General features: G+C 33.8%; 1 protein-coding gene across 2 annotated transcripts in view; it reads right to left on the reverse strand.

Annotated features, from left to right (window-relative positions):
- Nucleotides 1-247: 247 nt before the first annotated feature.
- The window catches only part of LOC128205293 (sorting nexin-17-like), a 74278-nt gene continuing 57251 nt past the window's right edge, over nt 248-17274 (reverse strand). Inside the window, exons 13-16 of one of the 2 annotated variants that reach the window (XM_052906825.1) lie at nt 14765-14842; nt 13260-13346; nt 7245-7307; nt 248-6090 (exon numbers count right to left, since the gene is read on the reverse strand). In XM_052906825.1, coding sequence (XP_052762785.1) covers nt 5998-6090; nt 7245-7307; nt 13260-13346; nt 14765-14842 — 321 coding nt within the window. In that variant the 3' untranslated portion in view covers nt 248-5997. The remainder of the gene's footprint in view (nt 6091-7244; nt 7308-13259; nt 13347-14764; nt 14843-17274) is intronic. The other variant, XM_052906826.1, reaches the window with a different exon arrangement.

The raw sequence follows: 17274 nt of genomic DNA on the forward strand, positions 1-17274 counted from the left end.
ATTTAAAAGAAAGCAAATTTCGTGAAAAGTAAATTGTTTATGTTGATAATTATTCTTACTGGATATCATCTTAGTATTCATTTTCAGTATTCATTTTCTAATAAACAGAATTAAAATTCTTATTGATGGTAATCAAAATACTTAGTAAAACTGTAGCTATTAAATTGAAAAACATTTGACAAGGTATTCAAACTATTTGGGTCTTGGATATAATTTATATCCATGAAAAAAGGACACAACAAGCATGTTCCACTTTATTTGATTTATTATGGTTATTTGGCACAATTTACATTGCAATAATCTAAAATAGAAGCAGTTATTTCTCATTATAATATAGGCTGTACGAGCATGTACTAAGGCCGAGTTATGTGTCAATTGTAATGAGTTTATCGTTGCAAATAAGTTTCATATTGTAATATGTACTATAAGGAGGGCATGCATGTTTTACCTTAAATGAGTACTCATGAACTAGTGAAGTTTGTTTACTGTAACAAATGTTACATTTAAGAATATAAAGAATATAAACAAAACTCTGAAATATATTTTAGAAACACAGATTGAAATTAAAAAAATTACCATAATCAAAATTGAATACACTCAAGTATGACACAAAAATGATATTGTCTAGTTTTCTAACAATTCAACAAACAAAGGCAATCAGTGCAAATATGTTGAACACATTTAAACCAATCCATTTCATAGGATATCAAGCACAATTAACTGCTCTGAAATCTGCATGGAGAACACATAACTGGATTGTTCATTATGTCAGTTCCAGAACACATGAAAATAAACACACAGAATGAAGGTCTTTTATAGGACTAAATGTGCTGAACATGAATGGTACAAACAGAACAAAACAGTACAATAAGAAACGTAATTCAATGTGAGAACTGTAAAGACATAATTCAAAAATAAAACATCATTTTCAAACTGCTTACAACCAAGATGTGTTTGACTATTAATATTGTGAAATTTTAGTATAAAATAAAACAATGGAAAACATTAGTCTACTTTTAAAACAAAGTCCAAATTCAGTATATTTTGGTATATACCCGAGATGTGTACAGTTATCAAGGATGTTTTGCTGCTATCAATTTCAAACTTATAATATCTGCTGATCTTCAAACACTTGATATTTGGCCAAAACACTTATTCACAACCAATTAATAGCAAAAGTTACATGTCATAAAACATGACGGTCTTCTTTGTAAATGTGCACACACTCTTAATGTAAACAGTTATCATCATGTATTTTCATGGAGTAATTTGTTTTGCAATAAATAAAGAAAATCTTACATGATGGTTTTGAAAAAAAATATTAATTCTGTTTACGCTAGCAATTCTAGCATTAATTGCAATTAACTTTAGCAATTCTAGCAATGTAATTCTTACATTAATCTAATGTACATAACTAAAAGTGTTTGTCACTAAAACATTGCTTCTTAACTGTAAAAGAACCTTGATTCTAGAAGGATTCATACAAATAACAATCAAGGCACAAATCTAAACTAAAGTGCATACGCAATTTAAGCTTGAAAAGGAAACATAACACATGAACTTTTTGACATAAATGTACAATTTAGAAATGTAGAAATTAAATGTACAAGCAAATTAAAATGGAATGTGTGTTTTGAAAGGAAAGAATTAGCATGAATGGTCATTGAAACACATGGACATATAATAATATCAAAACAGATATATACAAAGGCATGCCCTTTTTAGTCAAACATAATCATATTTCATAAACATTTATGTAACTTTAAATATTCTAAAATATACTTACATATAATATATACTTTATAAATAATTGTTAACTGACAGTCATGTTACCAATACAAGAGGACCATGATCGCCCTAAATTGCTCACCTGAGTAAAGTGTGAAGTGTAAAGTAAACCTTTGTAATCAATAAAACTTGATATTTGTTCTCAAAGCTGTACATATGGTCCAAATTTCAAAACTGTAGCTTCAAAAATAAGGAAGTAGGTCAAAAGGTCACCTGACAATGTCAATATTGATTATGTTTCCAAACTGTACACATGCTCGAAAAATTCATAACAGAAACTTCAACAATAAGAAAGATCAAAAGGTTACAATTAAGGTCATCCAAGCACAGCATTGATATTTGTTTTCAAAACTGTACACATTGTCCAGATTTCAATGCTGTAGCTTCAAAAAAAAGATAGTACATCAACAGGTCAAAGTCAAGGTCATCCAAGCACAACACTGTTAGTTGTTTACAGAACTGTGAACATGGTCAAAATGTTTTTGCTGTAGTTTCAAAAATAAGACAGTAGGTAAAAAAGGGTGGGACCGACTTTGACCCAAGGGGTATAATTTGCACAATCTTGGTGTTTATAGGACCACTATAATTTTTATGATGCTTGTAACAAATTATTAAAGGTCTGGGCCTATCAGTTTCAGACAGGAAGATTTTCGAGAATACCCTATATAAGCCCACAGGAAACCTGGGGGTGTGGCTACTTTTGACCACAGGGGCATAATTTGATGTTCACAAGCAATGTGTTGAGTACAGACACACAAACGACGGACAGTGCACCATCCAATAAAAGCATTCAACTACATTAAACTCGCAGGATTTGATAAAACTGCACATATATTAGGTTCTTCCATCCAACACAACATAGATTTTCTTATGTACATGAGAATCAAATTCTTGTGTTTATAAGGTGTATTCACTAACCACATAAAATATAATATTGTACCTTTCAATGGTCTACATGTAGTTCAATGGAAAAGTCTGATAATTAAATTCATCATTGAGTTAAAACAGAGAACAAAGAGACATAATAATTATAAATATAATAATTACTTTAAGCTATAAACATACAAAAAGAACAATTATTACCTTAGAAGTGACTTCTTTGAAGAATTATTAAAATTTAAAATATATTCCCTTGTCACTAAAAATAGACAACTAAAAATAGACAATAATGTTATCTCCAAAAGAAAGGGAGACCATATAAGCAAGATTGCTTCCCTTGCTTCAAGAGTAAACTTAACATAACTATCAGATTTTAACAAAATTTATATTGAAATTTAAACCAACAGGGTGGGGCCAATTTTGACCCCTGGGGCATAATAAGAACAAACTTGGTAGACAACTACTAGACAATGTTACATACAAAATATCTAACCTCTAGGCCTCATGATTTTTGTCAAGAAAAGTTTTGTAGTTTTTCCCTTGCCATGGAATTCATTTCTTTGAACAATTTTTTAAGAGCACCAACCACGGATCATTCCTATAAAGTTTCATTGTTCAAGCCGTTTCAGAGAAGATGATATTTATAAGCAATTGTTGAAGCTGGACGACAAGACATAGACAGATCACAATAGCTCACCTTGAGTACCTTCCTTATGTGACCTTAAAACATACCAACAATATCAACTTAAAACATACCAACAATATCAATGCATTTATAACCATGCAAAATCTAGAAAATACTTGCAGTGATCTATAACCATGCACAATCAAGTAAAATACTTGCAGTCATTTATAACTATGCATAATCCAGTAAAATACTTGCAGTCATTTATAACCATGCAAAATCTAGAAAATACTTGCAGTGATCTATAACCATGCACAATCAAGTAAAATACTTGCAGTCATTTATAACTATGCATAATCCAGTAAAATACTTGCAGTCATTTATAACCATGCACAATCCAGTAAAATACTTTCAGTCATTTATAACTATACATAATCCAGTAAAATACTTGCAGTCATTTATAACCATGCACAATCCATCCAAAAATACTTATATTCATTTATAACAATGCATAATCCAGGAAAATACTTGTAGTCATTTATAACCATGCACAATCCAGTAAAATACTTGCAGTCATTTATAACCATGCATAATCAAGTTAAATACTTGCAGTCATTTATAATTATGCATAATCCATCCAAAAATACTTATATTCGTTTATAACAATGCATACTCCAGGAAAATACTTGCAGGTCATGTATACCAATGCACAATCCATAGGAAAAATAACATGTAGTCATTTATAACCATGCATAATCCATAGGAAAATACTTGTAGTCATTTAAAACCATGCATAATCCAGGAAAATACTTATAGTCATTTAAAACCATGCATAATCTAGGAAAAAACTTGTTGTCATTTATAACCCAGGTTAATACTAGCAGTCATTTTTTGAAAAAATAAAACATGTTTACATTATACATGTATCTATAAAAGATATCACATTCATGTATCTATAAAAGATATCACATTTAGTAATTAACTCAACAACTGCATTTAACTTTGACATGTATAGTCCACATCCTAACACTATTGAAGAGTACATTTGACATAAGACAGACAGACAGACAGACAGACAGACAGACAGGCAGGCAGGCAGGCAGGCAGGCAGGCACACAGACAGACACTTTTATTGTCATAAACTTGTTTCAAAAAGTTTCTTGACAAAAGATAAATTAAGAATAGCTTTCTAGGTGTACATGAAACTATTGCCAAACTAAAATGTTTGATCCTGCGCTAAGAGCCATCATAATGAACAGTACTCCTTAAATCAACATTTAACAAGCGATGTTTGTAAAACATTTATTCCCTCCTTATAGCATCAACTAAGTCCTTTTGCATTCAATATCTGTTAGGTAACTTAAGGTTATGACCAACATCCCTTCCAAATTTGAGGATAGTCGGTCTAGTTATTGACCTGTTCTAAAAGTTGTTATAAAAGTTTTAGATTCCAGTAAAAAAAGTATATTCCTCCTGAGAGCATCAAATGAGTAACATGGATAACATAAAGTTAACAATATGTACAACACATGTAATACAAATTATAATACAGATACATGTAGTTGTTAAAAGTTAAATTGAAGAGGTCACCAATATGTTTATAATAATATGACAATGGTCAAATTCTTGTATCTTTCAAGCAAAACATCAAGTTTTTAACAATTTATAAAATTACCTCTTTTTAAAGGTAACTCATGTTTAATCTGGTGACCTTGACCTTTTGTCTTTCAACAGGGATCAACAGGTCAAGACCCACCAGGTTTGTTACAGAAGATGCAAGGTTCTCCTTATATCAGACAGAAGTTTTTGTGTTTAAGGTCACTGTGACTTTAACCTTTGACGGACTGATGTTCATTTCAATATTGGTCCTCTGCAGGTCATGACCAATCTTCCTTCCATCTTTAAGGACCTTAGTTATCAATGGACAAGCTATTTGTGTTTAAGGTCAACATGACCATTGACCTCAAAATCAATCAGGGTCATCTGCTGGTCATAACCAACCTCCCATTCAAATAAGAGGACCTAAGGCCCAAGTGTACTCTATAGTTATCATTTGGATAATGGTCTTATCTACTGACCAACAAACCAACATGAGCAAAGCAATATACCACTGCTTCTTTGAAGGAGGGCTTTATATTATAAATGTTTAAGTAAGGTGAGTTAAAACAAACATTGGTGGAACTGTGTACTGAAAACTAAATGCATCATAAAAAGTGCACAAAAGTCCATCAACATATTTCTTAATAAAATGTTTTATCAGTATTATAGTCTTGTAAAGGTACCTTAGTGTTACAAGAAGGATCGAGTAAATGGCAAACCATAAAATATCCCAAACCTTTATTTAACTAGGCTAAATCAGTTAGTTTTCCAATCAAAAGTCCTTGCTACATATTACAATAATAAGTAAAGTCTAGAGGTGAATTACATCCTCTAGATACACACATGTGTTGGTCTTAATGTGCTGCTTGAACACCTTATTGCTGATATATCTCTGCACTAGGTAATGTTTTCTTTGTTAGTTCATATACTCATTCATTATAGCATAATTGTGAAGTCAGCTATAATCTTTTAAGTTACAAAACAGTACTCATTTCTTTTTTGAGGGCCCAAGAGAACATCCCTGGGAGAACCAGCACGCCCACTAGGGTGAGAGGCAGACCAGCTCAAGACCATTCTCACCCTCTATTTCTCCAGAACATTTGTGACTAGAGATCTTCATCTCCGATAGCAGCATCAAATGCACTGTTCCCCACTGAGTCTCCATTTTGGCCTCCTTTACTTTTACCCGATTTGAAGTCCTGCAAATAAAAATGTTGCAGTTATTGTATTTCTCTAACTCAATCTAAGTGGTTTTTTTACCAAGATAGTTATATAGGTGATTACAAGGGGCTTAACTTAAATTTACCAAAAAAAATAATTAATGGACATATAAAAGAGTAAATCAAATATAATTTTATGATCAGTGGCCATATAAAAGATTTTCTATAATCAGCTATAGTTTTTGTATTAAAATTGATGCAAAGTGTTAAAGTACCTTGGTACATGTATATAAATTATTCAACAAGTATATATTTAGAAATATTTATTAAAAAACTTTCAAGAAACAGAAAAAGTCTGAGTCAAACCACATCTTACCATTTGATATCACAAAACCAAATATTTTAGCACTTTAATTTAAGGTTACCATTTCAAAACAAGAGCCCACACAGATGCAAAATCCTTTTTTTAGACCACCAAATTAGCCAAATTTAGAAAGAGAACACTGTACAGTTTTTGCAAATTCAAAGGTCATAACTCTGGAGAGACTTCTAATGTTATTGATCAGACAAGATCAATTTAAAGTATTTTGTATAATTAAAGGACACCCAAAATATAATGCCCAATATACACCTTCTGACCATGTTTGGACAAAGGCTTCTAATGGTATTGATCTGACAAGACCTATTTTAGATTATTGATATAATCCAAGGCCCATAACTCTTGAGTGACTCCAGAGATATGTTTGGTTATCAAACTTGTCTGATATATTCTACCCATACACATTCTGACCTAATTTGGTGATGACTGGAGAAAGCTTCTTAAGTTATTGATTGACAAGACCAACTTAAGGTAATTTTTTATTGATCAGACAACATACTTGATGCTGCCAGCCTGAAACAATTTATACGTCCCATTCTATCAACAGGTGTTTAATTAAGATCACTGGTTCCAACCAAGGCATCCCAGTAGATTCCTTGAATGGGACTATTTTGATTTTGGATTTTGGTCTGAAAAACAAGTTTCCTCTGGGAACCATTGTTTCCCCCACAATCAAGACCATACTCATCATGCGTACAAAAGTAAATAATATAATGTTGTAATAATTGATTTCTTAATTTTGTAAAATGAATAATTTCAAAATAATATACTAGAAACTCTTGGCACATTATCTTCATCACATTCATCTACTTACAGAGAAGTTGACCTGTCTGGTGACCAGTCTAGGGACAGGTTTTGACAGGTGCTTGTCATCTCTCTGCAAGGGGAAAGGAGGGGGAGTTTGTGCAAGGCTATAATAAGGGGAAGAATTGGAACATGATTGATATTTGCAATTATACATTCTCTTACCTATTTCGGATCATTTAAGAAACATAGTGTAGATATGACCGTATGGTATTCTGATAAATGTTGCTAAGGAAAATAAGGGTGTGGAACATGGAGCACTTTGAAAATGCTTTGGGTCATAAAATACGATAAATATTAGTTTGCATGATACAAAATTTATATTAAATATAACTCAACATATAAGTGATATTTAATAACCCGAATAACTCTTTAAACAATTTGTACAAAATTTGAATGTAATTATCATTTTGCAGTTAATTCTGAACATTTACCCCGAACACCTGGTCGTATTAACAATGGATAGGAATGTGAATACCGTATGTTTTCTCAAAATAAGGTATAAATTCAATTCAATTCTGGCTTAAAACGAAATGTTTCTGACCAAGAAACTGTTTTTAAATGGGACTTAGAGGGTTTTCATTAGAGTTGTGCAACCAGAATTTAAATTACAGTCCAAACTCGCTATGTCGACGTCAGATATCTCAACTTTCCGGTTGTGTCGACTTTTTTCTCCGGTCCAGAATTTATTCCTTCTTATTCTGCATAAAATAAATCTGCTTAAGTCGATTTTTCTATCTCCATTTTTTTCGCTATGTCGACCTTCTATTTCAGTCCCTGTGGTCGAATTTCATGCATGATCCTTGTTTCTTATGTCAAACTGTAGATCGGGTTGTAGGTGCCAAAATATTCATGATGGTTTGCGGCATGTCGCTAAATTACCGTGTGTGTCAAAATAACAAACTGTCATAATTGGAGGTTTTTTGGTAAATGTGAATAATTAAAGTTGTTTGTTTATGTGTTTGATTAAAGAGACATTTATATTGCTCAAGCTTTTCATTGAAACGCACAAGGACGCCGATGACAATTCATCGGAAAATTTGAAACATTGAAAGTTATGTGACGAAGACATTTCTATATACTGCATTTAGAAAACAAACAGGCATAACGACCATTTAAAGTTGTTGTCATATGTGCTACACTGTTTGCTTACACTGTACAAGTGTATGTTTATTGTGGTTTTATATCTGTTTTGTGTAATCCATAAACGTGAATAAAATGAATGTGACACTAATAATTCATTTTTCTTCACTTTATTTTTCAATAAAACATTAACTATTTTCACGACGGTAACAAGATCGTTCAATTGCAGAAGTCGGATGACGACATAATTAAAACTCAAATGTGTTGGGATTCGTGATATTATTTTTGTAATTTATTTGTGTTGAATGTTCGTTATCTCGACTTTTTTCTCTAGGTCCTGACAAAGTCGACATAGCCAGTTTCGACTGTACATGATAAATATGAGAAAAAAAAGAGAAAACAATCCAAATAGAAGGAATAGGACGTCGAAAATGGGTGGCAGTTGGTGGAGTATTGGAACGGTTGGCTAATTACTGGTCTTTGCAGTTTCATAATATTAAATAATAAAGAAAACACAAAATAAGATTAGTCTTTGAAATAATTTCCCCTTTATTTCTTCAGGATGCCATAATGTGTCAAAGTGCTCCGTACGAAAAGTGATGGTTGTAACAAATAACACATAAAGAGGCTTCCAATCAACATTTTGAAATGAAATTTTCAATCCTTTATCACAAAATTTATTGAATGACATGTGGTATATGTTACACTGTTACAGGTGGAATGATTTGCTCCTGTCCACAAACTTTAGGAGCAGCCCTCGTACATGATTGTACATACAAAATGTTTTCTCCCATCATTGCCCATTAATACAACAACATTTTCAAATACTAAAATATTGTTAAATTGACTTCACTTTCACATATGAATTTAGAAATCAACAAGAAACTCCGCAGTGGGATGAAACCAGGTTTTAAATGAATGACAGAAGAACTTCAGCCTTCGTTGTGTGATTCAGTTTTAACTGTTTTTCTTCTATTTTTAGTAACAGTGACCTTGAGGTTGACCCTGCAATGGGCTCCAAAAGCAATCCAATGGTAGTCCTCCATAAACTTTTCCTACATACCAAGTTGGTCACAATATGTCAACCCTAACTAAAGTTGTTCAGTACCAAACTGTTATCTATTTTAGTAGCAGTGACCTTGACCCTTGGGGCCTCGAACGCAATCCTATGAAAGGTCTCCATAAACTCTTCCTACATACCAATTTGGTCACAATATGTCAACTCTAAAGTTGTTCCGTACCAAACAGTTATCTACTTTTAGTAATGGTGATCTTGAACCTAGGGACCCCAAACACATTCCCATGAAAGGTATCCATAAACTTTTTCTAAAGACCAAGTTTGGTCAAGATAAGTCAACCCTTATTGAAATTATTCAGTTTCATAGGTGAGTTTGACATAGCCCAGCAGCCCACCCGACCGGCCGCGTCATTACTTACGTCATTCTAGTGTCAAACTATGTGAAAACCTGGTTAAAAACTGTTCTCTACCATTGTTTCTCTGAAATAATATAAGTTTACTACTTGGTAAAGAACTTCAATTGACCGAGTTAATGAAATAGTTATAAAAAATATATGATTCTTTACAATTTTGATATTATTTGTGTTTTTCATTGTAATTGTGTATGAGTAATAAGTTGCTGTATTGGTATATTTTAAATGCACTCTTACTCCCAAGTAAGATGTTCCACAATTAATACATTTTTTTATTTACTGAAAAGGATAAATAAACATAAAAAAACAATGGTTCTTATGGATTATGCCATGTTTAATTCTGATGTCTCCCCTTAAACTGGGACTTAGTTGTAGACAGATAATAATGAAGGACGGGCTAAAATAGTTTCTAAATTAGCATTATAAAAATAAACAAGTGGAGATAACTCTGCAATTAAGTGTCCCAAGTGAAAGTTTTAACCTGTGTTTTTTTGTGACAATAAATGAGTTTGATGGTTTATAGTCATGCAATTTGGGATTAATAGCAAACTTCTATCTTCTGGAAAAATAATACATTCTTCGGATTAATCATAAAATAAAACATTTTGTAAGGTATCATTTGACAGATATATTTCACAATGATATTATTGACTGTTATCATCTTGTCAAAATAACACAAGCAGTTTTATCTGACAAATTTGCATTACATTGCAAATCAATATTGCAAACAATGTCTTGCAATGTCTGCTTGTATTTGACTGCATACTTTTTGCTTGCACACTGACTGGACTACTTGCCTGCACTCTGACAGGACTTCTTGCTTGCACACTGACAGGACTTCTTGCTTGCATATTGGCATTGTCAGAACACTGAAAAACTTCTTGAATAAATACTAATTGGATACATTGTCTGCATAGCCACTGGCAAGACTTGATACAGCTGCCTTGTAGACTGACAGGACTTGATACAGTTGCCTGCACACTGACAGGACTTGATACAGTTGCCTGCACACTGACAGGACTAGATAAGTTGTCTGCACACTGACAGCATCTGATACAGATGCCTGCAAACTGACGGCAGCACTTTGTGCAGTTGCCTGTACACTGACAGGAATATGTTCAAATGCCTGCACACTGAATTCTTGCTTGCACATTGGCATTGTCAGAACATTGAAAAACTTCTTGAATAAATACTGATTGGACATATTGCCTGCATAGCCACTGACATAACTTGATACAGCTGCCTTGCACACTGACAGGACATGATACAGTTGCCTGCAAACTGACAGGACTTGATACAGTTGCCTGCACACTGACAGGACTTGATACAGTTGCCTGCACACTGACAGGACTAGATAAGTTGTCTGCACACTGACAGCATCTGATACAGATGCCTGCAAACTGACAGCACTTTTTCTATAGTTGGTCCAAAATAACCAATAATTTATATAAAATGAGATCGTATTTGTTTATCAGGCAGTCCATCCTTGTTGTTAGAATGTCACATGTCCTAACCTTTGCTCGAACCTAAAAATATCATTTGGAGTAACAAATGTACATAACCAATTTACCCTGGTGTAGCTGTCAAAATGAGGAAATATACTACCTTAAGGCCACACCAAACTGATCTTTAGTTCTGCGGATTTACTGCTCCGATTTTTTTGAAAATGTGCGCCCGCACCTACATTTTGATCGCCAACCAGATTTTTTCTTGAAATATTTTTTTAAAAGGCTAAAAAATAATCAATAATTTTTCTATGCTAGTTTAAGTGTTTTTGTAAAAGGAAGCTACGGATGCGTGATGTCTTTATACTGTATATCGAACGGTTAATCAAAACGGCGGCTTCTGGTATAAACAAAGTGGCTTGAATTTTGGAAATTAAATTTAATTTTGACAATAAATGTGTTTTGAGCATGTTTAAAGTCATTGTATATTTTCTCATGCACTTAAGGATCATTAATAAAAGCAATAATTATGCAATCAGCATGTGTATCTGAGACTGGTAGCTATAATATTGCGTAATTAGTGATTCGTTTTGGGTGGAAATCGGAATTATCAACTAAATATTATTTAATTCAGGTCATAATACAAGTGAGCCTAAGTTTATCACTTTAATGTTGTTTTTTTTCTTTTGCAGCATAATTCGGGATTATAATGCACCAGTCAACAATTGTAATCACTGCCTCCAAACCCACTCACCCCCAGTCTGGAGGGAACAGGGGACAGCGGGGGCAATGGGCTGTGTTTTTACCTTTCAGATGGCCCTGCAGTGTCTAGTGAATGCTGTGATTTTGTTTTCACTCGGAAAATAGTGGGGAATGGGCTTTTACCTAGATATCCCGGGGATGTGGGGGCATTTGGCAGGGATTTTCCCAGCAGTTTGACCCTGCAGGTATTTTACTCAGAATTGGATGGACCAAAAGTCAAAGTCCCAGTCATTCCAGACATATGGGGGTGTATGCAGTTGGCTGGTGCATTAAAACATCTAAATGACCATAAAAGTATTCTGAACATACCCTTGTTCTTTTTATTTTGATAAGCACATGACATTGCATTTCCTGTGATAATAAAAACAAGAAACCCCGCAATGCGACGAAACCAGGTTTTTAATGATTGACAGAACTCCAGCCTCTGTCTGTTTTTCTATTTATAGTAATAGTGACCTTGACCCTAGATACCCCAAATGCAATCCCATGAAAGGTATCAATAAACTCTTCCTTTACACCAAGTTGGGTCAGGATATGTCAACTCTAACTTTAGTTATTCAGTTTCAACAATTTTTCTATTTTTAGTAACAGTGACCTTGACCTTGAATCTAGGGACCCCAAACGCAATCCCATGAAAGGTATCTATAAACTCTTCCTATAGACCATGTTTGGTCAAGATATGTCAACCCTTACTAAAGTTATTCAGTTTCATAGGTGAGTTTGACGCCGCCCGGCCGCCCCCCCCCCCCCCCCCCCCCCCGCCCAAACAAGGACGTTCGTCATTCTAATAACCAGGTTTCACTATGTGAAAACCTGTTTAACAAAACTTAGTCTAGAAATTTAAATGTATATGGAGTCTGATGTTTGATGATGCCTTTGTTAAACATCATTTAGTTTCCGGACAAGAAAAAAGTAACAAAGGGCAATTACTCTGTAGTTGGCTGAAATAGAATTGCGGTTCTTGTACACTACACTTCCACTCATTATGATCTATCATTGTATGAAGATTTATTAAATTCCATCCAATAGTTTTCAAGTTATGCTCCGGACAAAAAAAAGAAACAAAGGGCAATTACTCTGTAATTGGCTGAAAAAGAATTGCGGCTCCTGTACCACTGTCCTGAAATGGGCACACAACACACACACTGTCCTGAAATATGAACACAGGGCACAACCACTGTCCTGAAATGTGCACACAGCACACACACTGTCCTATGAAATGCACACCACACACACACTGTCCTGAAATATGCACACAGCGCACACACACTGTCCTTAAATATGCACATAGAATGCACACCTACCTCTGTACTATTCTGATGAGACAGACCAGAAGCAAAGCTGTTTTCCCTTGCAAATGTTCGCTTCCCCCTCTTTGCTCTATCTGATGGCTTGAAAACAAAACAACATTCAAATGAAAATATGCCTCAACTTAATCTTCCATGCCTTCTGGTGAACAAAAAATCATTCTGACCAACATTTATTCGTTTTGAAAAAATTAGACATGAATATGAACAGCAGATAATCACATTTTTTAGATAAAACTAACTGTGAATATTCTTTGGGACAGTGTGCTGTCATTCTGTGTTTATTTCATTTTCATGATGATCGTTTTTTTAGGATAATTCTTGCCTTAAAAAACAAATGTTTTTTTTTGTACAATTAAACCAAAATTTCTGTTTCAACCTAACTTTTTCCACAAACCATATCAATCAATTAACAAGAGCTGTCGTAAGACAGCGCCCTCGACTATGCCGCTTTGACTTAGAAGTGAATACAATATTGATGTATGTGCCTGTCTTAAGCAATAAAATTCAAATTAAAAAGTAAACAGTGACCATTACTCTCAGGGGCCCAAAACACAATCTCATGAAAGGTCTGTGTGAACTCTTTATACATACCAAGTTTTCTCACAATATGTCAACCCTTACTTAAGTTATTTAATACCAACCATTTTTTCTATTAAAAATAACTTTTACCTTGACCTTGATCCTACCGGCCTCAAACGCAATCTCATGAAAGGTTTCTATAACCTCTTCCTATATACCAAGTTTGGGCACTAGATGTCAAACCTAGCTAAATTTATTCGATACAAAAGGTGACTTTGACGCTGCCCTCCCACCAGCCCGCCCAAAACAATGACACAAGTCATTTTTACAACTTGTTTTCCCTTTGTGAAAATCTGGTTAAGAATATAAAAATGTGCTTGTCATAAGAAATAAAACGAAATTAAAAAAAAAAAAAAAAAGGGCCATAAATGGTATTTAGGGTTTAAATGGAGTTATGTAACCTTATTGTAAGATGGTCGTCATTAATTGTGCGAAGTATTAAGTCAATTGAATGAAGGGTATAGAAGTTATTAATAAATATCCCAACCTGCCCTAAAACTTTAACCTAAGTTCCAAAGTCAATCAGAGGCCATAACTTGTATAAAGGATACTATGAAGTTATCTAACCTCATTGTGTGATGGTCCTGAACAACTGTGTGAAGTATCAGGTCAATTGAATGAAGGGTATAGAAGTTATTAATAAATATCCCAACCTGCCCTAAAACTTTAACCTAAGTTCCATAGTCAATCAGGGGCAATAATTTGTATAAAGGATAATATGGAGTTATCTAACCTAATTATGTGATGGCCATGAACAACTGTGTGAAGTATTAAGGGAATTGAATGAAGGGTATTGGACTAATAAGTGAAAATCCCCATTGCCTTAAAACTTTAACAGGACGCCGACACTGACGCTGTGGCGGGTAGTAAAGCTCTCCTTATTCTTCAAATAGTCGAGCTAAAAACTATTGTGCACAAACCTTTTTCATTTTCTTTCCCTGTTTCTTCGTAATCAGCTCTTCCACCATTCCTTGGAGGCACATGCTCATTAAGATTGCCTGAAAAATAATGAAGTCATCAATATAAAAGGTTCCAACAAGAGCAGTAGTAACAGTTATCAATACAATAGGTTCCAACAAGAACCATAGTTACAGTTATCAATATTATAAGTATCTATCATGTGTTTCCAGTACGGATAGAAAAATCCGATTAAAGGGCACAGACTTAAGCTGGTAACAAAGCTTGCCGAGTTACCGGTCATGCAGCGTGCCCAATGGTCGGATTTTTCCATCCGGACCGGAAAAACATGATTGATATTTTTTTTTTAAATACCTAAAATTATGAAATTGTGGAAAAAATGACATAGAAAACAAACTTTTGAACAATTACACCAAAAAGCGCGTGTGACGTTGTTTACTGACGTGATAGAGGGCAGTAATTTTAAATAACTAAAAATAGCGTTATTACGATGAATTATTTTGAATTTTAATTAAACGTCTTGCAAACATATATATTTTATTGCGCTTTATTGAAATGGCATAATATATCTTTAATAAACCATACAATAATTGAAATAAGAAGTGGCGCATTGTTGCGCATGACTCATCTTACATGGGGTATGTAAGATGGGTTTTTCCAGCACTGGTCACATGACTGGAAACACACGTCCGGTATGCAAGAAAATAGGTTCCAACAAGAACCGTAATAACAGATGCCTATATAATAGTTCCAACAAGACGTCAATGTGGCAACGCCGCATTAAAGCCGGATTTTTTATTTGATGATGCAATTTTGCAAACCTAATATTTGAGCTAGTATTTTTAACCCAAAAGACCCATATTTATACTTAATGGTGCCAGAGTGGTAGTCTGTAGTTTCACTGTGGTGCTGACAGGTCAATGGTGTGTGTGCAAGTGTGAAAGCATGTGTGCGCGTGTGTGTGTGTATGTATGTAAGATAAGCAATTGTCATGAAAATTGAAAAAACTGTAATCTTTGCTAATTTTTTATTATAATTTAATGTGACTAAGATATCCTGGAGAAAAATTTTTTGTAAAAGTTTCATGAAAATTTGAGAATTTTTTTATGAATTGGGAAAATATTTCCTAAGATTTGACCTAGTTTTTAATCTGAGGTGACCCATATTCACAAATGTTTAAGACAACAAGTAGACAAATATTCTGAGCAAGTTTAATAAAGATTTGACAAAAATTAATGATTTTTTATGGCCGTGGAGTTCTTTCTCCTAAGGCAGTAACTCTGTAATTAGCTGAAATAGAATTGCAATTCCTTTACACTGCACTCCCTCTCATTATGATCTATCACTGTATGAAGTTTTATTAAATTCCATCCAATTGTTTTCAAGTTATGCTCCGGACAAGAAAAAAGTAACTAAGGGCAATAACTCTGTAATTGGCTGAAAAGGAATTGCGGTTTCTGTACATTACACTTCCTCTCATTATGATCTATCACTGTATGAAGTTTTATTAAATTCCATCCAATAGTTTTCAAGTTATTCTCCGGACAAGAAAAAGTAACAAAGGGCAGTAACTCTGTATTTAGCTGAAATAGAATTGTGGTTCCTGTACAATGCACTCCCTCTCATTATGATATATCACTGTATGAAGTTTTATTAAATTCCATCCAATAGTTTTCAAGTTATACTCTGGACAAGAAAAAGTAACAAAGGGCACTAACTATGTAATTACCCGAAATAGAATTGTGGTTCCTGTACACTGCACTCCCTCTCATTATGATCTATCACTGTATGAAGTTTTATTAAATCCCATCCAATAGTTTTAAAGTTATGCTCCGGACAAGAAAAAAGTAACAAAGGCCAGTAACTCTGTAATAAGCTGAAATAGAGTTATGGTTCTTGTGCACTTCACTTCCTCTCATTGTAACCATTGTATGAAGTTTTAATAAATTCCATTGAGTAGTTTGCAAGTTAATGTCTGGAAAAAAAATTGACAGCAAAAAAATAAATAAAGGGCAATAACTCAGTAATAAGTTTAGGTAGAGTTATGGTTCTTGAACACTGCACTTCCTCTCACTGTGCTTTACCATTGTATGAAGTTCCAATGAATTCCATCCAGTACTTTCCAAGTTATACTCCGGACAAAAAAAAATAACAAGGGCAATAACTCAGTAATAAGCAAGAATAGAGTTATGGTTATTGTACACTACACTTCCTCTCACTGTGCTTTACCATTGTATGAAGTTCCAATGAATTCCATCCAGTACTTTTCAAGTTATACTCCAGACAAAAAAAGTAACAAGGGGCAATAACTCAGTAATAAGCAAGAATAGAGTTATGGTTATTGTACACTGCACTTCCTCTCATTATGCTCTACCATTGTATGAAGTTTGAGTACCACTGGGTAAAAACTCTTGATTTTATTACATAAAATGAAAACTTTAACGCAAAATTGTTAATGCCCGCCCGCCCAACCGTTATCAATACAATAGGTTCCAACAAGTGCAGTACTAAC

The sequence above is a fragment of the Mya arenaria genome, chromosome 10 (assembly GCF_026914265.1).
Source record: "Mya arenaria isolate MELC-2E11 chromosome 10, ASM2691426v1".
NCBI classification, from domain to species: Eukaryota; Metazoa; Mollusca; class Bivalvia; order Myida; family Myidae; genus Mya; species Mya arenaria.